The 20,592-nt window shown below is 49.9% G+C and overlaps 1 protein-coding gene across 5 annotated transcripts in view; it reads right to left on the bottom strand.

Moving 5' to 3' along the window:
* Positions 1-20,592, bottom strand: part of RYR1 (ryanodine receptor 1) — a 127,970-nt gene that overhangs the window by 33,141 nt on the left and 74,237 nt on the right. For 3 of the 5 annotated variants that reach the window (XM_025269065.3, XM_025269066.3, XM_025269067.3), the window contains 18 exons: positions 19,677-19,847; positions 18,101-18,160; positions 17,711-17,848; positions 17,047-17,159; positions 16,756-16,852; positions 16,132-16,238; positions 14,016-14,067; positions 13,804-13,872; positions 12,142-12,241; positions 11,719-11,798; positions 11,550-11,626; positions 10,540-10,613; positions 9,888-9,905; positions 8,705-8,785; positions 4,626-4,714; positions 4,403-4,531; positions 4,214-4,318; positions 1,428-1,509 (listed from right to left, as the gene is read on the bottom strand). In XM_025269065.3, coding sequence (XP_025124850.3) covers positions 1,428-1,509; positions 4,214-4,318; positions 4,403-4,531; positions 4,626-4,714; positions 8,705-8,785; positions 9,888-9,905; positions 10,540-10,613; positions 11,550-11,626; positions 11,719-11,798; positions 12,142-12,241; positions 13,804-13,872; positions 14,016-14,067; positions 16,132-16,238; positions 16,756-16,852; positions 17,047-17,159; positions 17,711-17,848; positions 18,101-18,160; positions 19,677-19,847 — 1,642 coding nt within the window. The remainder of the gene's footprint in view (positions 1-1,427; positions 1,510-4,213; positions 4,319-4,402; positions 4,532-4,625; positions 4,715-8,704; positions 8,786-9,887; positions 9,906-10,539; positions 10,614-11,549; positions 11,627-11,718; positions 11,799-12,141; positions 12,242-13,803; positions 13,873-14,015; positions 14,068-16,131; positions 16,239-16,755; positions 16,853-17,046; positions 17,160-17,710; positions 17,849-18,100; positions 18,161-19,676; positions 19,848-20,592) is intronic. The other 2 variants (XM_025269068.3, XM_025269069.3) reach the window with 1 other exon arrangement.

Genomic DNA, 20,592 nt, shown 5'->3' with positions numbered 1-20,592 from the left:
ATGAGGCACTTTACCCAAACATGTCCACATATATGTTCTACACGATGAGGACCTTCTCTTATCTAATCATAGTGCTGTCGTCAGCATCAGATTGAATATTGATATGATTTTGTTATTTAATCCAATTCAGCTGACATTTGCCATGTGAGAATGTAGATCCTGGGCACTGAGTCTTTCAATTTTCCAAAAACAAAATGTTTAAAGGGATTTCTGATTTTTACATTTGATTTTTTAAATTTATATTTATGATTTATATATTTATTTTTGCTGCACCATGCACCGCACCATGGGACCCTAGTTCCCTGACCAGGGATCGAACCTGTGCCCCCTGCACTGGAAGACACAGAGTCTTAACCACTGAACCACCAGGGAAGTCCCTAAATCTGATTTTTTAAAAGCTAATGGCTAGTTACCAAAAACTTAAGCCATTGTAGGAGGATTATTCATTGCCAAATGGTTTGTCATAGCAAAATGTTTTTTAAAAACCTTGAATGTGGAACTTCCCTGGGGGCACAGTGGATGGGAGTCCACCTGCCTGTGCAGGGGACACAGGTTTGATCCCTGGTCTGGGAGGACGCCACATGCCGGGGAGCTACTAAGCCCATGCACCGCAACTACTGAGCCCGCACTCCAGAGTCTGGGAGCCGCAGCGACTGAGCCCGTGTGCTCCAACCACTGACCCACACACACCAGAGCCGCACACCGTGACTACTGAGCCCACGAGCTGCAACCACTGAAGCCCGTGTGCCTAGAGCCTCTGCTCCGCAACAAGAGAAGCCACCACAATGAGAAGCCCGTGCGCTGCAATGAAGAGTAGCCCCTACTCGCTGCAATTAGAGAAAGCTGTGTGCAGCAATGAAGACTCAGTGCAACCAAAAATAAATAAATAATAAATAAACACATACAAACAAACAAACCCTGACTGTCCATTGATAGGGTTGTGGTTAAATGAATCACTGTACCACAACACAACTGGTATTATGCAGCCATATGAAAGACTGAGGATGCTGTTATGAACCGCTATAGAAAAAGTCTTTGTCTGCAAGTTAAATTATTTTATTAACTAGTAATAAATTATGGTTGTTTTAAGTCACTACATTTTAGGAATATTTGTTAGGCAGCAAGAACTAACTGACACATTCAGCAAATAAATAATGATTCAGGGCAGACATTTTAAAAAGTGTGCTGGCCACCCCCCTGATTAAGAGTTCTCTGGGGAATCAATAAATTACCATATGCACATAGGACCTGGCACATAGTATGTGCTCAATAAGGGTTTGGAGAGCTTATTACAGTGGTTTAAATGCATTGACCCTGACATGATGTCAGATGGGGTTGAGGCTTAGGCTCTCCTGGGTTTGAGGGCCATTCTCGAGCTTGTCTGCACCTTGGTACCCTCCGCTTACCCCCAGCTGCTGGGCATTTACCTTCTAGTAGTGAGAGCAACATCACCACCATGTCCTTCTGCAGATCCAGCAGCTCCTTCAACAGCTCGATCTGGCTTGAGTCCTAGGGACCCCACACCCCAGCTGTGTGAGGGTTCTTTTTGGCAGAGATGCCTCCCCCACCTCCACCTGCTCCATCCACCCAGCAGGGCCTAAGACCATTTTCCTTCCCCATCTTACCTCCGAGGGGACCCGAGTCCAGACATGTTCCTCGGAAGCAGGGCAAAGGGCAGACAGACAAGATTGTGGGGGTGGGGTCGACACTTTGGGGAAAGTGAGCCCAAGGGGGGATGTGTAGTGGCAAGGGCTGGTTGACAAGGAGGGCTGGGAGGAGTATGGGGCTGAGAGCAGATGCTTGGGACCAAGAGAGACAGAGACAGACAGGAGCAAAAACTGGGGACACTGACAGGTCTGGGAAGGGATGAGAGCTCAGCACTGCACCTGGCCTATGGTGGGAGGTGGACCCATGTTTGTTGAATGAATGTGTGATGGAAAATGTGACTCTGGGTTCAGGAAGAAGGCTGCAGGACACAGCTATGGGCTCTCTGGTAAGCCTTTTGGGAAGAATGTGGGGACACTTTGCTTCTCCTGTTATAGTGTCTCATGGAGGGCCCACAGAAGTCTCCAACATGATCGAAGTTCTGCTCATGGTCCCTATTTGTATGAGGCTGAACTACATAAAATTGCCAATATTCAGGCATGTCTCGCCAACAAAGTGGTAATTTCATAAGGTTCTACTTAATAAAATGGAAGAAGGGTAAGGGTACCAGGTAAATGGGATGTAAGGCTCCTCCTTACTAGTTGTAAGGCTTGATGTAAGGCTACCCCATGCTAGTTTTTAAGTTACAAATTCTAATCCTAAAGTGCGTGCATGCATGCTAAATTGCTTAAGTTGCTTAAGTTGTGCCTGACTCTGTGCAACTCTATGGACCGTAGCCGCCAGGGTCCTCTGTCCATGGGATTCTCCAGGCAAGAACACTGGAGTGGGTTGCCATTTCCTTCTCCAGGGGATCTTGCTGACCCAGGGATCAAACCCGCATCTCTTATGTCTACTTTCATTGGCAGGCAGGTTCTTTACCACTAGTGCCACCTGGGAAAAAGCCCTCTAATCTTAACACTTTCCCATGATTCCAAAGCTCTGCATTCTGACTCAAAGATTCCAACATTCCAGGATCTCAGATCCTGGTGAGTGCCTGTGGTGTGTGCCTGCCCAAGACACAGCTACTTAATTGATTCAACAATCCTGCTCTCAGAGAATATAGGACTAAACTCACTTTCCTGGTTCTAGGGGTGGGTATTGGACCAGGTCTGGCCAATCAGAGCTTTCTTTTCCCTGACCAGGGTGATTGGTTCAGGAATGGGCATGTGACTCTGTAGTCCAATAAGAGTATGGCAAGTCTTTTCTTGGAGCTAAAGAGGGGTTCTTTCCCCCTCTGAAGCTGTTAGAGGGGCTCATGGAAGCCCAGGACACCATTCTTTCCAGCCCCTGGGAAGTGCTTGCTTGATAATGAAGCTAGAGAGGAGATACACATTTCTACTAACAGCATTCTAGACCCTGGATATGATCTGATCTGTGATGTGAGCTGATAAGTTCTTCTTTTTTTTTTTTTTGTAAGCCACCACTTTGCATTGGATTTCTAGCTTTTGCAATTTAACTTAGGCTATGGCTGATGAATTAATTCTGTAAGATTTGGAAATCTCCACAAAGATACCAGTTATCTCTAGAATTTTAAGATTACAACAGCTTGACTTCAACTCACTCACACTGATAAACTGTGTAGTTAAACTCAACTTCTTTCAAAAGGTCAGATGACACCAGACAGGGTTTCTGCCAGCCCCTGTGGTGCCTTTGAGTAAATTAGAAAAAGCTTCCCTTCCTCAAGACTCTTCCTGTTGGGAAATTATAAAATATAAAATATTGCCACCTGCTGGAAAACTACTGGAATAAACACATCGATGTATTTACATAGGATGTGTAGGTTCTGGATGGTGCCCTTTCAGATGCTGAGCCCTCCTGCAGCGCATTTGGCAGCCTCGAAATACGTTGACCTGAACTGAACTGATCTAGGTTCTGGATTGGTGCCCTTTCAGATGCTGAGCCCTCCTGCAGTGCATTTGGCAGCCTTGAAATATGTTTACCAGACAAGCAGAGCAAAAGGATAAGGTGTTTGTGAGACATTGACAAGACTGCAAAGGGGTGGGGGTGGTTGGGCAAAGGGAGTAGAAAGATGCTAGAGACGGGGCTCGACAGGGACCTTACATCATGGATGCCCTGGATAGGAGTCATCTGCCGCAAGCAGAATAAAGAAGCAAAACACTGCTTCAGCCTCAGGCCCAGATCTAGAAGCCAACCCTTTTCCTATCCCCATCAGTCAATTTCCCACCCCAGGGTTCCCGGAGGGTTCCAGACTGGTTGCATCTTCCTTCTGGATGTACTTTCTGCATGACCCCGCCTCCTCCCCTCCACAGTCTATCGGCTGATTATCCATCCGACTGGTGTGAATACCAACCAACCATAGAGGAGTTCTGGGCGGGAGGTGGCGGGGCCCAAACGCAGACCAATGGAACTATAGATGGATAACCAGCCGATTGGCGGTAGAGGGGAGGAGGCGAGTTCATGCAGAAAGCCCATCCAGAAGGAAGATGGGACCCGTCCGGAACCCGCTGGGAACCCTGGGGTGGAAAACTGACTGAGGGGGCAAAACTTGTAAACATGCCAATTAGGGCATGTCCGGAGGCAGTAGGATGAAGAACGGAGGGGCCCGAACCTGAGCGAGCTTCATCATCATGTGGGCAAACACGTGCAGGAATCCCACCACGGCGTCCCAGAGGCGGCTGTGCGCTAGACTCTGCTGGTTCCCAGTGCAGGGGCCCTGGGTGGCAAAGGTTCTACGTGAGCACCAGGTAGGGCGAGGAATGCGAGACTGCCCCGCCTGCCCCCAGAGAGCGAACCCTACCTGGATGTACTCGGTGAGGCTGTTAAACACCTGTTTAGCCACCGACATTGCCTTGGAAAAGTTCCTCTTGCCTTGCTCCTCAATGACATCCTTGCCGGAGTAGTACCAGTAGAAGTCGCTGATGGACTCCTGGCGGATAGACGCAGTGTGAGCGGCTGCTGGGGCCAGCTATGGCCCAACAGTCCCCGGCCCAGGTCACACCTGGACGGCCTCACAGCCTCACCTGCAGCCGCAGGAGGTAGTCCACAGTACAGATGATGATGTTAATAGTGGTTGTATTCCCTGTCTGTGTCCGTAGGTAATTTTGGAAATCTAGGGAGATGAAAAGTTATTCATTCATTGAGCTCCAGGAGATGGACACGTGCTAGAGGAGATGGACAGTGGGTCCTTTATTCATTTATGCAATAAATATTTATGGAGTGCCTATTGTATGTCAGAAAACATATAATCATTTCTAATAACTCTTTATCAGTACCTACTATGTGTTAGAGGAAGATGGAGGATCATTTATCCATTTTGTGTAATAAATATTTATTGCGGGCCTACTGTGTGCCAGATGTAGTGGAAGGTCAATCATTTATTCATTTTCCCCCCAAAATATTTACTGAGCATCTATAATACAGCACGGGGAAATGGAGATTCAACCTTTAGCCATTTGCAAGTTTTTTTTTTACTGAATGCCTACTATGTGCTGGAGAGATGGAAGATTGGTTATTTATTCATTCATTTCTCAAAAAAAAATTCATTGCACACCTACTGAGAACCAGAGGAGATAAGCATCTGTCACTTACTTGTTCATTTAGTCAATATATATTTATTGAGCACATGCTATATGCTAATGATAGATGAAGATTGGTCACTTATACTTTAGTACTATAAATTTACTGAGCATTTACTCTGTGCCAGGCACTGTTCAGGGCTTCCCAGGTGGCGCTAGTGGTAGAGAATCTGCTTGTAATGCAGGAAACCCAGGAGACTCGAGTTCAATCCCTGGGTTGGGAAGATCCCCTGGAGGAGGGCAGGGCAACCTACTCCAGCATTCTTGCCTGAAGAATCCCATGGACTGCCAGAGGAGCCTGGCAGGTTACAGTCCATAGGGTTGCAAAGAGTTGGGCATGACAGGAGTGACTTAGCACATATGCAGGCACTGTTCAAGGCCCTGGGGATACAGGAGTAAAAGAAAACAAAGTCTCTGCCCTTGTGAAGTTTCTATTGTCATGTAGTAACTTTTCAATGTTTTCTAACTGCAACCCACGGCAGGAAATACAGTACATGTTGATACTGAGGCCCAGGAGGGGTGTCTAATCTGACATTACATACACATGTACCGAGCCAGTAGCTTCACACACCCCTACTATGTGCCGTGTGTGCACGCATGCTGTCACTTCAGTCATGTCTGACTCTGCGACCCCATGGACTGTAGCCCGCCAGGCTCCTCTGTCCATGGGATTCTCCAGGCAAGAATAGTGGAGTGGGTTGCCATGCCCTCCCCCAGGGGATCTTCCCAACCCAGGGATCAAACTCAAGTCTTCCTGTTTCCCGCATTGCAAACGGGTTCTTTACCACTAGCACCACCTGGGAACCCCAGTATGTGCCATGCGTTCTGCTATTTTGTGTCCTGTACTAGTTGAGTTAATTAACTAGAAAGAATTCTGATCTCAATGCACTAAATGTATATTCGTAACCTCCCAACCTTGATTGCACATTAGAGACACCTGGAGAATTTTAAAATTCCCAATGCTCATACCTCATCCCAGACCAATTAAATTAGACTATCTGGGGTGAAAACTGGGCGTTAGCGTCTTGCAAAGCTCCCCAGGCATACCAATGTGCAATTAGAAATGAGAATCTCGGCGATAAACTTGATTCACGACCATCTAGTGAGTCGGTTCCCACTATTTGAAAAACGTTCTATGGCAGAAAGCTTATAATTTGAGCTGAGTGATGGCTACTTGGGTGCTTATTAAACCATTCTCCCCTATTTAGTGTGTGGTTGAGAAATTCTGGAATAATAATTATGATGATCACGGTTGTGATGGAGGAAGGTCAGGGGGTTGGACAAACCCAGAAGAGCTGCCTGACCCAGATTGGGTGGTCAGGGAGGGCTTCGTGGAGGAGAGGACCTCTGAGCTATGACCTGAAAGATGAGTAGGAGTTGGCTGCTCAAATTCCACACTGTGTGACCTCTCTGTGCAGCAGACTGTCTTGGTTTTCCCATATGTAACACGGTAGTCGCAATAGACCTACTTTATCGAGCTGTCCTGAGATTTTAACGTGTTAGTATATATAATGAATTTAGAACACTGATCTGTTCTAAATTTATAACAGGTATGTAAGTGCTCAATAAACAACAGCTTGTGGACTCTTAGTTCCCAGACCAGGGCTGAAACCTGCAACCCCTGCATTGAAGCACAGAGTCTTAACCACTGAATCACCAGGGAAGTCCCAACAACAGCGGTTCTTAAGGGGCCTTAAAGAGAGTGCTGAGGTTAAGAGTTTCACTTTGGAGCAGTGATTCTCAAAGCACCAGTCCAGACTAGCAGAGTCGGCATCTCCCAGAAACCTGTCAGAAATGCCAATTCCTGGGCTCCATCCCAGAACTACTAAATCAAAAAACTTGGGATGGGGTCCAAAAGTCTATTTTAACAGGGCCTCCAGGTGATTCCTAGGCACACTTGAGTCTGAGAACAACTTCTATAGACCCATTTGCCAAATGACCAATTCATCAGATTATCAAGGCAATGAACAGAACTTCAGTTAAATCCTTTTGATGTTATAGCAGTGTGTTGCCCAGGATGGCTTCAACAGCCCCTTGGAATTTTTTTCTCCTGAAGTTTTACTTCTATCTGACTTCCCTCTAAACACTTCACAATCACTATTTCAGTCTGAATGTCCTTTTGCCTGGTTTCATGTGATAGACAAAAAGTAATAGTCAGACATTCAAGATTTTATAAGCAAATTGATAGGCTTTCCCACCAACCTTGTTTTCTAATTCCTTTTTCTGTGTTCATTTAAATCAGACCATAAGCCTAAATGGTTACCTACAACTCCCTGGCTTTGTCTGCTCTGAATGACACGGAACACTCAAGACATGCAAAGCCTCTAAGATTTGAAAGATATTTCAAACATTTATTTGACTAGACTGGTTTATGAATCCACAAATTTGGGCAGAAGGCTGGATGGCAGATTTGGTGGGAGAAAGAAATTTCACCGAAAGAACATTCTTATTTCCAAAAGTCACAGACCCAGGGATGAAAATTCATTTTAAATCCCAAAGACTGATTCCACCTTCGTTAAAGAAAGAAAACCTTAGTCACCTGGCACTAAGGTATGTAACAGAACTTGAAGGAAAACTAGCTGTGGAAACAATGGCTCATGCTTTATCCTTTGTTGAAAAGAAAAGAGTAAAAATTAAAGATGTTTACCAGTTACCTTAAAGAATACTAGCCAAGTGAGGTGCAGGTTCTATGGAAGTTAGGTTTAGAATCACTCCCATTCTTGTCATGAAGTTAATTTCTGGGCAGTCTGTGGTTTCTTATCACCTGCTAAGTGTTATAACCACAACTTCGAGACTGTACATGTTTGTCATAGGAAACTGCATTGGGTGGGATGTTTGCTGTTCAGAACTTCAAACTGTTCCTTTAACATTGTACACTGTGTGCCACGTGAGGTGTCATTTTCTCACCAGTGATGTATTTCATTAACTTGCTGTGTCATCCTTCATCTGGTTATATTGTCTGAACCAGAACACAAGTTGTGAAAACTCAAACTTGTTTAAGTTAGGCAAGAGAATGCGAGACTTCCTCCTGGCAAAGTATTTTATACGCAAAATTAATAGGTGGTTCTAAGAGATTCATTTAGAAATGCCAGGCAATTTTTCCCTCTGCAGATCCAGAGTTAAAGGAAATCCACCGCATTTACTGAACTTTGGCAGCTGCTGCAAAATGCCTGTGGGAAAATGGCATGTGGCAAACTGCTCATGTGTGAAAATTGATTTTTGGCCAAATTGGGTTTTGGCAGATTGCTTTGGGGGGAACTGGACTGGTTAGAGGAGGTGAAAGTGAAACAAAGTGGCTGGATTCCTGAAATTCAAGAGAGATTTAGGCAGGTGGGCAGACAGGGCTTGACATTGGTTGAAAGTAAAGAATGAAGGACTGTGGGGTCGAGGACAGTGGGGCCTGGAAGGGTGGTGAGGTCGTCACTGATCAGGGGAGAATGGGACTGGAGGTTAACTCAGGCAACCCTTCCAGACCCACCCCAGACCTTGGCCGCCTCTCCATCTCACCCTCCTTTCCTCCTCACCATTATTGTGACCCTCGCAGAGCAACTGCAGGAATCGGAACAGGTCCTGGGTGAATTCATCATCTGCCATGACCTTCTCTCCTGGGTGGAAGCGGGGGTAAGGCATGGTCCAGAAGACGTCAGATGAGCGAGGACACCAGAAAGTGTGCACACGGCCCATGCATACTGCACACACGTGCACAAAGAGCAGGTGTGCAGGGAGCAGCAGCCACCATTTTAAAGACACTATGAGGGCCATGGGAATCCATGACACCAGAGGTCCCAACCTCAGAGTCCAGGACATCAGCAGAAGGAGACTGAGGGGCCCTGAGTCATGAAGCTGCGGCCTCAAGCGTCTTTCTACAGTATCAGTGTCTCCTTGATGTCACCACTTGGGTGACATCCAAGAGTGTCTGTCGACCTAGAAGAGGTTTGGGCTGCTGATACCTCCCTCAGACCCCCTCCAGGACTCCGGGGTGGGGGGTGTGGTTAATGGATTATGGGGGTTGTAGTCACTTGCACGCAAAGGGTCTGTGCAGGAGAGAAATGAGCAGGAGATGCAGTCGAAAGCCAGTTGGCTCAGATGTCTTAAAAGCAGCCAATCCAGGAAAAGCAGAGGGGGAGGAGTGTAAACACGGACCAATCAGAATGGGCATCTGAAAGGAGCCAATCACTGTAGACTATAGGGGAGGGACGAGCGAGGGGAAAGCTAGATAGTGAGTGTTCAGGCCAACCAGAGCAGGTGCAGAGGAGGCACGCACACCAATCAGAGTGGATGCTTGGGGGCAACCAATCCGGTTGGTGGATGGGAACAGCAGACTCGATCAATCTGGGGTCGCAGGTGCAGAGAGCCGGGTATGTGGGAGTGGGGTTCACCCCACCTCGGGACTGCGAATCTGGGTCTGGAAGTCCAACAACATCCAGCTGGAAAAGGATCTTTGCCATCTTCTCTTGCTTCTATTTTACACGTGGGGAAACAAGCTTACATAAAGTAAGCGATTTATTCATAGTTCCATGTGTTGTCAGTGGCTAATCTGGGACCCGACTCTTGGTCTCTGGAGCCCTTATCTCAAGATTTTCCGCCGGCATGGTACCTCCCTCCCCTGGATGTCCCAGATCCTCAGCCACCAGGTGGAGGGGGGCGGTTGGGGGTTAGAAGGGAGGGGTGGCAGCAGCATAGCAAGGAATGGGCTCCGGGAATTACCGTTCTGGCGATTGATGACTGAGGCAGCCAACAGGATGGGAGGAAGAAGCAGAAGAAAAAGAAGGAAAAAGAAAGACAGAAGGAGACAGAGAGACAGGAAAAAAAAAACACACAGTGATATGGTCAGGATTGAAGACATAGAGAGAGAAACAACCCATAGAGAGAAAGAGCAAGAAGGAGCAAGAAAGCAAAGAAGAGAACAAGAAGAGGGTGAAAGCAGAATGGAAGAAAGAAGAGGGAAGAGAAAGAGAGATGGACAGGTAGAGATGGAGAGGCAGGAGGCAAGGATCAGGGCAGAAAGGTTAGACACGTCACAACACAGCAAAAAGGAGACTCAATTAACTCGGATTAGGGACATTAATGAGAGAACAGCAACCCGGGCTGGAGATTTGGGGCATGTGGAGGGTGGGATCCATGTGGCGACAGGTGAGAACACAGAAGGACACCTAGGGGTGGGACCAGGGGGAGGGAGACTCTGGAGGAATGGGAGCGGGGCAGGACTGGGACCACTGCAGGAGGGGGAACCTGAGGATGCTCTTGGGGAGGGAGGGTGTTTGGGGGGAAGGGAGCTCTGGGCAATGTTGGGGGAGGGAGTAGAAAAACCTGAAGGAAGGGGATGCCCGAGGGAGAGGGAAGCCCAAAAGGGCCTCACCAGTTCCATCCTCATTCACCATGCCCAGCCCCTCTGCCTTGTTCTGTCTCTCGAAGGCATTGAGATCCAGGACACTGAGGGAAAGAAAGGAAAGACGGTGAAGATGCGCTGAGGCCCCTGCCCTCCTCTATTCCAGAGCCTGGCAGCCCTCCCTATGATGGGGGGAGGTGGCAGAGAGTGTAAACTGAAATCGAGAGGAAGCAGAAACTAAGAGTTGATAGAAGCTATGCAGTAGCAGCTGTGGGGTAAGGTGGGGCAAGGATGAAATACATAAAAGCTGAAATCAGAAGGAAACAGAAACCATCAATTAGCAAAAGCTTCAGAGAGGCAGTGAAAGGCAGTCAACCACAAGAGGAGAGCGAAAGCAGACAGCAGTGGGGCCACAGGAACGGGGGTCATCAGAAGGAGCCCCAAGTCCCTGCTGCCTGAGTGCCCCTGAAGTCTCAACTACCTTCCAGCTATCTGGACCCTTAACCTAACTCTCTTAAAGTCTGCGGCATTTTGCCTCCTTTATTGTTCCATGTGACTCCTTACAGTAAACTCCCTGTTATCTGTGCTGGCCTGAGTGGGTCTCTGTTCCTGGAACCAAGAGAACAGAACTAGAACTGGAGGTGGTACCAGGACTGGGGACTCAGCTTAATGAAAGATGTGCACTAGGGGGCTTCCCTGGTGGCTCATTGGGGTGATCCAGTGGTTAATAATCTGCCTGCCAGTGCAGGAGACACGGCTTGGATCCCTGATCCAGAAGGTCCCACATGCCTTGGGGCAACTAAGTCTGTATGCCACAACTACTGAGCCCATGTGCTCCAACTACTGGAGCCCACAAGCCCTACAGCCCTGTGCTCTGCAACAAGAGAAGCCACCACAGTAAGACACCCACGCATCACCACTACAGAGTAGCCCCTGCTTGTCACAACTAGAGAAACGCTTGTGCAACAACAAAGACCCAACACAGCCAAAGATAAATAGATAACATTATTTTTTAAAATAATATGTGCACTAGAGCCCACCTGCAGGTTTGCATCAGTGCCTGGATACTCTGGAAGAAGCCAACTTCCTTCTTGTCCTTCAGGTAATCCAGCATTTTCTGCAGAAGGGTGGGAGGAGTGGGGGACCTGGGAGTCACACAGGAACCTCCCAGCCCTCTTAGCCCTCCTCCCAAGTCCCTTCACTCGTTACCTGCTGCACATCAGCATTGCCTCCATTTAGGATGGAGATGCCCAGCTTCAGGGTGGAGGACACCATGGCGCCTGTCTCTCCTGGGGGGAACGGGTTGCAGGGGGGCACGGCGGGGGGCAAACAGTGGTCTGCTCAATTTGGAATCAGTGTTCTCCGCCCACCAGAAAACAGCCACCCCGGGGGGAATGTCAGAGAACTGGGCAGAGGAGTGTGCAAGGGTGTGTGTGCAAGGTTGATTAGAGGAGTGTGCAAGGGTGTGGGCAGGGGTGATCAGGATTGAAGGAATTAGTGGGAAATTGCAAGGCAAGAGGGCAAACCACATGCAGGAGGGGTGGGAGGGTGTGCCTGCTGGGTCCAGAGGGGCTGGGTGGGCTGGGACAGGACGGGTGTACTCGGGGGGAGCCAAATGCACACGGAGGGCACCTTTGCAGGCGCTGATCATCTGCAGCACCATCTCCGCGGCCCCCCGGGTGTGTAGCCGCGCCTGCTGGTACAGGAGACGCTGCTTCTCCATCTCTTTTTCCTGCAGTAGAGTCCAGCCCACATTGCTGAGTGAATCCAGGCCCACCAGCCCAGCCTTTCCCCCTCACGGCCTTGCCCTCACCCTTGCTCTTCCCGATCCAGCCACATCCCCTGGCTCACTCCTTCAACTGTAAGCTCCTCTGTCCCCTGGGATTTAGATCTGTGATTTGTCTCCTGCACTGAGCATATGGCTGGGCCTGAAGTGGTCATAATGTGGCCCCACACACCTTCAAGGAGTCAATGGATAAAATCCCAGGGATCTGTGAACACAGATGGCGGGGGGAAGGTCTATGTTTATGTTTCCCCGCCTCTGGCTGAAATGTAGCATTTCCTTCCATTACAGATGAGGTCATAAATCATGGCAATGTTAGCAGAATCTGTGGTTATGTCACCCATCAGAATCACAGATGTTTGCATACCACATTATTTTTGAAGACCTCTTGAAATGTCACTTATGTTCATCACCACTTATCAATTACAGTAGCTACTGGATCCACTGTTAGTTCTTGTTATTTGGTAGATTAATAAAGAGATACAGACATTACTGCATCACAAATTTTTAAAATAATATTTTAGTAACTATTTTAATACGCCTATTTCTTCTGCTATGAGTTCATTTTGTACATTTAGATACATTATTCTGAGGGACTTTGCTGGTGGTCCAGTGGTTAAGAATCCTCCTAGCAATGCAGGGGACATGGGTTCAGTCCCTGATCAGGGAACTAAGATCCCACATACTGTGGAGCAACTAAACACACAGTCCACAACTGAGCCTGAGCCACAACTAGAGAGCCTGGGTGTCGCAACTACTGAGGCCCATGTGCTCTGGGGCCCAAGTGCTTCAGCTACTGAGCCACAACTAGAGAGTCCATGTGTTGCAATGAAAGACCCCACATGACCCAATGAAGATCCCTCGAGCCACAACTAACACACAATGCAGCCAAACAAATATTTTCTAAACATAAATACATGATCCTAAGAAAAGAATTGCCAGATGCCAAAGGGGACCCTGACACAAAAAAGGTTGAGAAACTCGGGGAAATGCTTGCTGATCACCTTAATGAATGAAAGGTTGGGCTCATTGCACTTACTACTTTCTCACTGTCTGGCCTTTGCTTATGCTGTGCCCCTACCTGGAACACTTTCCTCTTTTTCTTCAACTGGCACATTTCTTTTATTCTTTTCTGCGGACATCCTTTCCTGAGAAGCCCTCCCTGAAGCCCGTCCCCCCAGGCTGGATCAGTTGTCTCACCAGGGTCCCCATGACCCCCTGAACTTCCCTGGCTTCCCCCACTCTGACCCCACTGCTTGGGCCTCCTTCTTCCTGCCAGGACCATTTTGCCTAGCTCCCTTCATCACCACCATGGATACTCAATGCTGTTATTGTCTGCCTGATGTAGCTGTCTCCCCAGTGGACTGGCTTGGTCACAGATATGTACCCAACATCACCCAGCCCAGGGCTGGGCCCACAGCATTGCTCTGTGAACACACGCTGAATGAATGGGGGATGATGGAGTCAGGGTCCCCCACCCCTTTCTTCGGGGACTACTTGATTCCACCTACCTCGAAGGAAACCTCAACCTCCTCTTCTTCAGCTTCACCATTCTCCCCTCCCTCCTCCAGGTGGCAGCTCTGGGGATGGGGCATCAGTTAGAGATGATGGTGAACAGAAAAGATACCCCAGTCCAGTCCCAGCCCTTTCAGTGGACAGGCATTGCAGCTGGGCGGCCGTGGGCAGGAAAGGGAACCTGCCCTAGATGGGGGCAGGGCCTCACCTTAGCCATGATATCAGCATACGCTATATACAAGTAATCTTCATCCAGTTTGCTGAGAAAGTAAGTGGGGAGACAGTTAGGGCCCAGTATGGAGGAACTCCATCTTATAAGCGCCTCCAGATTTCCTATGGGAAGTCAGTCCTCCCCATGCTCAGGCTGTGTGGTGCCGATGGGGTAGGCTCTCCATTGCCAGACTGGGCATGTGATCAAGGCTGAGCCAATTGCTACCTTCTATCTGCTTGACTACAATAATAAGTAAGAGATGGTCATGTGATCCACACTGGTCCAGTGGAATTCATTCTGGGAGTTTTGCTGAAGCTATTGATAGAAGTGCTCCTTTTCCACTGGGATTGTTGTGATGGTGTGATGGAACCCTAGAGCTTCTGGGGCTATCTTGCCACCTGACAACTGGTTAGCTCACCTGACAACTATGATCAACCACTGCCTTGCGTCTCCTCTATAATAATACTAATGATAGCAGAAGTAATGGCCAACACCCATTGAGTTTACTCTCGATTGGTCTCTATTCTAAGTGTTGGTACATAATAACATTAATTCTCATAGTAATCCAACTAGGTAGATATAGAGTTGATCCTTAAACAGTACAGGTTTGAACTGCGTGAGTCCACTTATATGTGGGGTCTTTTCCCCTCAATAAATACTACTAGAGTACTACATGATCCATTGTTGGCTGAATCCATGGATGGAGAACCATGGATATGGAGAGCCAATTATAAGCTTATACATGAATTTTTAAATGTGTGAAGGGTTAGGTCCCCTTTGTTGTTGTTCAGCCACTAAGTTGTGTCTGATTCTTAAGAGACCCCATGGACTGCAGCACACCAGGCTTCCCTGTCCTTCACTATCTCCTGGAGTTTGCTCAAATTCACGTCCATTGAGTCAGTGATGTTATTTAGCCATCTCATCCTTTGCCGCCCCCTTCTCCTTTTGTCTTCAATCTTTCCTATATCATGGTCTTTTCCAATAAGTCAGCTCTTCACATCAAGTGGTCAGAGTATTGGAGCTTCAGCTTCAGCATCAGTGCCCCTAACCCCTGCATTGTTCAAGGGTCCCGATGACTAGTCCCATTATACAGATGAGGAAACTGAGGCACAAATAATTTTCTTGGCCAATGTCACAAAGTCTGTACTGGAATTCAAACCTGAAGAGTCTAACTCCAGAGTCACTGCTTTCCCAGAGAATAGAAAACAGAACACTCGGCTTTCCAGTCTCCCTCACAGCTGGTGGTGGCCTGATGTCAGAATTCTAGCCAATGGGCCATGTGCCTAAGCCCACCATGGAGAGCGTTCCTTGGCTAAAAGGATTTGGGTTTTCCTTAGAGGAAAGCCTTTCTCCTTTCTGTCTGACATGTAGTCACGATGTCTGGAGGTTCAGCATTCATTTGGTAGCTATGAGGCAACAGCGTAGAATGGCAGGGCAGAAATCCTGATTGAGCATGGGTCTCTGTCAGTGCCATTATGCCCCTGCCCAGCCCAGGACTCTCTATCTCCTGACTTGGTGTTCCATGAGAAAAACAAATCTCTGTGCCTCATTTCCTCATCCATACACACAAAGTTGATAATAATATCTATCTCATAGTGTGAAGATGAAGTGAGAGGATCTCACCATCAAGTGTTTAACATGATGCCTGACACATGAAAAGCATTTGATAAATACTGCCTGTTGTTACCATTAGCAGCAGCGCCCTTATTACTGCTATTTATTCCCAAGACTGCCATTGGCCCATGTGAAGCTTTTGTCTGAATTAGAAGTGCCCTGTTCCTCACTGCCATCTGCTGGAAATGCATTGCAATATACTGACCTCGCCCCTATAACATACTGCAATATACTGATTTTATGTGAACAAGACATTTTCTTCTAGAATAAACCTAAATTGATATTGCCTGTGATGTGAACCCTTCAGAAGAGATGCCCCTGTGAAGTGCCCAGTCTGCACAGTGGTACAAGGCGACTCTGCCTGTCCCAGTTAAATGACATTAAAGGATCAGCTGTGGGTGTCCCCCCTTCCCAGGACACAGAGGTTCTCTCTTGAGGAGCAAGGATTGGGGTGGGAAGAGGTAGTGAGTCCCTCTTGCGGACCCAGGAAGGGTCTCACCTCTTTTCAGTCAGGGCGGTGCGGCTGAAGTGCAGGACCAGCTGGTGCAGGGGGTCTGGCTTCTTATCTTCCACCTCTTCCTCCTCCTCCTCCTGCTCCCCAGCTTTCTGGAGGAAGGAGTGGGGCTTTGGGTAGGGGTTTCCAGAGTCCCCACCTGTCTCCCATAAAAGCCCTGCTGCTGCTGCTGCTGCTAAGTCGCTTCAGTCGTGTCCGACTCTGTGCGACCCCATAGACGGCAATCCACCAGGCTCCCCTGTCCCTGGGATTCTCCAGGCAAGAACACTGGAGTGGGTTGCCATTTCCTTCTCCAATGCATGAAAGTGAAGTGAAAGGGAAGTCACTCAGTCGTGTCCGACTCTTAGCGACCCCATGGACTGCAGCGTACCAGGCTCCTCCATCCATGGGATTTTCCAGGCAAGAGTACTGGAGTGGGGTGCCATTGCCTTCTCCGATAAGCCCTGCTAGACTGTTTTTATTCTCTTCTCCCACATCCTGCACCCTCCCCTGCTTCTGCCCAAGACAGGGGCCCCTGTTCCCACACGGCTCAGTGTGAAGGGTGATCCCTGGAGGTGGGCCCCAGCCCTACCCATCTGCCCCCACACTCCCAGGCAGGCCCCAGCTCACTGAAAGGTCATCTATCATGCGGTCCTCAAAACTGTGGTCTTCCGTCAGGATCCACGCCGCCTTGTAGCTCTCCAGAAACATATTACAGGCCCGGTGCCTTCGCAGAAGATTTGAGGCGTCACCAAGATTTCCCCATGCACGTCCCTCGCACCGCCTCCCTTAACCATTCTGCCTCCGCTAACTATTCCTCAAGACCCCACTGGGTGCGCACCCCATCCTATCGCCTCCTCACCCACCCATTCTCCAAGGCGGCTTAGGCTCCCTTCCTCCATTGGAAGCGGGGTGTCTTACGTGGGCAGGTTGTACAGGGGCGTCATGCGGAAACAGGCGACGACTGCCCTCCGGCGCTGCTTCGACAAGAGCTTGTGCCACACGGCCTTCTTGGACTTGTAAGGGTGCTCCATCTGATGGCGGGATTATGTGTCATGGCTCCAGGTTCTGCCCCTGGTCTGATTCCCACTTCCAGCCCCGAGTGAAAATAGCCCATCCGTGCCCAGTCCAAATTCAGGACGATTCACAGGGCCGAAGGAACACCCTGGCTCCTCCAATAGAGTCAAAGTTCTGACCTGTTCTCGGCTTGCAGACCAATTATTTCCCTCATAGGCCCCGCCCACAGACTCAGACCGCCCCCTTAGGCCCCGCCCCAATCTCAAGACCCGCCCAAGGTCTTGCCCACAGAGTCAAGGCGTCTCCACCAGGCCTAACTCTCAGACCCAAAGTTCTGCACCGGCGCTGTCCCTAGGTCCAAGATTGCGCGCCAGGTCTGACTCCCATATCAAAGCCTCCATTCTAAGTCTCGTTGTAAAATTCAAGGCCCATCACCTACAAAAGATTTAAGGCCCGCCCCTTGCCCCGCCCAGAGGCCCGCAGTTCACCCGCAGGCCCCGCCCACAGGCTCAAGCCCGCCCCAGGCCCCGCCCAGAGACCAAGTTTTGACCACTCAGCAGTAAGACACCTGCTCCAGATGGTAGAGCACGGCGGACACTTCCTGGACTCTGCGCACGATTTTCTCCGGATCGTCAGCGTCCTCCTCGCGGCCCGGGAGGCCCCGGTACAGGGCCATCTGCCAGCGCAGAGAAGGGGAGCCTTCGACCTGAGAGGAGGAAGATCGTCCGGCGCGAGGCCTCTCCCTTGCCCGCTCCCTCCTCCCTCAGCAGGGCTTCTCGGAGGGCCCCGCCCCCGCCCCACGAGTCAATGCCACGATGATTCACTGAGGGATTGAGTACGAGTTAAGGTCCTTCTTTCGATGCCTGGCACCGATATAAGGGCTCAAAAGCTGGCTGTGGCTGTTGCTATTATCCTGATGCGCCCCTTTCAGTTGCAGATTGAGGAGGCAGAGGCGTACCTTTCCCTGAAGGTGAAGGTTGTTTTGCAGATATTCCCGGACCTCCTCATCTGTGTCTTTCTAAAGAGACAAGCCAGGCTGGGTCACTCCGGAGGGCCCAGCATCCTCCTTATCCTACAACCCTCTCCCCTCTAGCCCCACTACCCCAAGATCCAAGAGAGGATTCAAGAGAAATGAAAAGGATCCAGAGGTCAGGAATGGTCAGAGAGGAGTCCGAGTGGCCACTGAAGGCACCTTGAAGAATCAGGATTAGAGGGGCCTCGTTGGGGTATGAGAGGAGGTAGGGATTGACATGAGGATATCCTCAAAGGTCAGAAAAGGAGGTCAGAAGAGGGTCAGAGTGGGGCTGGGAGTAAGTGGGAGATGGGCAGGGAGTTTTTGAAAATCAGAGGTAGGTGAGGGGGATTATAAGAGGCAGTAAGGTCATCAGAGGTCAAGGGGGTCAGGCAAATCACTTATCACTGGCGGGGTTCACACAGAGTCTAAAGGAAGGATCAGCAGGGTGGGGGTTCTTTAGGATCCCAGGAGAGGGGGTGCTCAAGAACCAAGTTAAGGGGTCAGAAGGGCCCAGAAGGGCTCTTTGGGATTTCAGCAGGCTTCAACAGATCCAGCAGGCCTCAACAGGTCCTAGGAAAAGCTTGAGGTCCTGAGGGAAGGAGGCTTTAGGGTTCTGGGAAAGGGAATGCTTGTGATATCAGCGGAGAATCAGTGGTCTTCAGGGTTCTGGGGATTAGTAGATCCTCAGGGTGCTTAGCAGGGTCCTGGGGGAGGTTCTAAGGGTCTTGGGGCAGGATCCTAGGAGGACTTCTTGGGTCCCTGAGGCTGAAAATGATCTGGGGGAAGAGTTCCCATATAATGGATAAAAGGGGCCCCAGGAGCCTCTTTGGGGTCCCAGAGGGCTTAGAAGGGGTCTCAGTCTCTCTCTGAGCCCAGGGAAGAAGTCATTAGGAACCTGGGGGCTACTTAGGGTCACAGGGTGCTCACTGGGCCCCTAAGAGTCTTTGGGGCTCAGTTGGGTGTTAACAGACTCCAAGGGGAGAGATCCACAGGGCCCTGAGGAAAAGAGAGAGTGAGCTGGAGAGCCCAGTGGGAATCCAGAGGTTCAGAGGAGGGCCAGTAGGATCATGAGGGGCTCTGTGGGTCCCAAGGGACTTGGGCAGGTCCTGGCAGAGGACTTGTAGGAGTCTCGGGGGCTTAAGGTGTCTCAGGTGGGATCCTCAGGATTCTAGCAAGTTTGGCAGAGGTGGGGTTGGTGTTCAGTGGGGTTCCTGAAGGTTTGATGTGGTCTTTGGGTCCTAGGGGGGTCTTAGTGGCCTTCCTGGGTTCCAGTGGGGTCCCAGTTAGGGTCCTTAGGATCCAGAGTTCTGACAGCATCCCAAATGGGGCCCTCAGCATCCTGTGGGAAGATTCAGGGCATTCTAGAGGGCCCAGTGAGCCCTCAGGTTCCTGGAGGACTCAGGAGGGTTCTAGGGAGGGCCCCTGGGGGATAGCGGGGGTTTAGTAGAGGTGCTGAGTGGGGCTCAGTAGGGTGCTGAGTTGGACCCTGGCAGTTCCCAGAAAGGGGCTGAGCAGGCACCAGGGCATAGCGGGTCTTGGCCAGTGTGATGAGCTCCTGGTCAGTGGGGGCACACATGTTCAGGCCGATGGGCAGCATCTTCTTGAGCGTGGCCACAATCAGCGACGTCTGCACGGAGTACCGGTCACCCCGGCGCTTCTTCTTGGTGCGCTCCTGGTCTGAGCCACCCGACTGTGGGAACATGGGGCTCAGTGCCAGCTTGAGTCCCAGCCTGGCCTCTGCCCCAGCCCCACCATGCCACCACTGTCCACACTCAAGCCCCGCGCCTGAATGTTAGGCAGACCCTCCCCGATCCCAGAGCCACCTCAGTTTCCACCCCAGACCTTGCTGATCTTTCATTTCAGACCCTGAGCCCTGACCCCAGAGTCTCACAGATCAAAGCTTCTATCCCAAATTCTCAGCTTCTATCCCAAATCCTTCCAGATTTCCCCCAATTCCAGGCTTCCACAACCTCGGGATTCTTCTCCCAGAATCCCCTCAGAACTTTCACTAGGACACCCCTCCTGCCCCTACAACACACCTACAACCCCCACCTCAGAGCCCCAGACAGAGTTCCCGAGAATGAAATGAAGATGTAGACCAGGGAAGAGTCCCAAGAGACAAGAGAAGTGGGAAGAAAGAGATCGAGAGAGAGACTGAGAGACTAAGATGAACAAGGAGACAGGAAGACAGAAGATACAAGAGAGAAGACAGGTCCAGAAAGATCTGGAAGCAGAAACACGGGGCACAGAGTCCCACAGCCATGTTCTGGAGCCTCGGGTGCAGACCCACGGCCAGGGCCACCCCAGTCATGCCAATGAAAAGCCCCGGTGGCAAGCTTCAGCCAGAGCCACATCCACGCCAGCTCTTGATACGGAGCGTGACCCCTGTGCCAGCACATGCGGCATCTCACTGGGTCCTTACAGAGCTCTGGGGC

This window comes from Bubalus bubalis, chromosome 18 (assembly GCF_019923935.1).
Source record: "Bubalus bubalis isolate 160015118507 breed Murrah chromosome 18, NDDB_SH_1, whole genome shotgun sequence".
Taxonomy (NCBI): Eukaryota; Metazoa; Chordata; class Mammalia; order Artiodactyla; family Bovidae; genus Bubalus; species Bubalus bubalis.
This window is presented reverse-complemented; position numbering and strand designations above follow the sequence as displayed.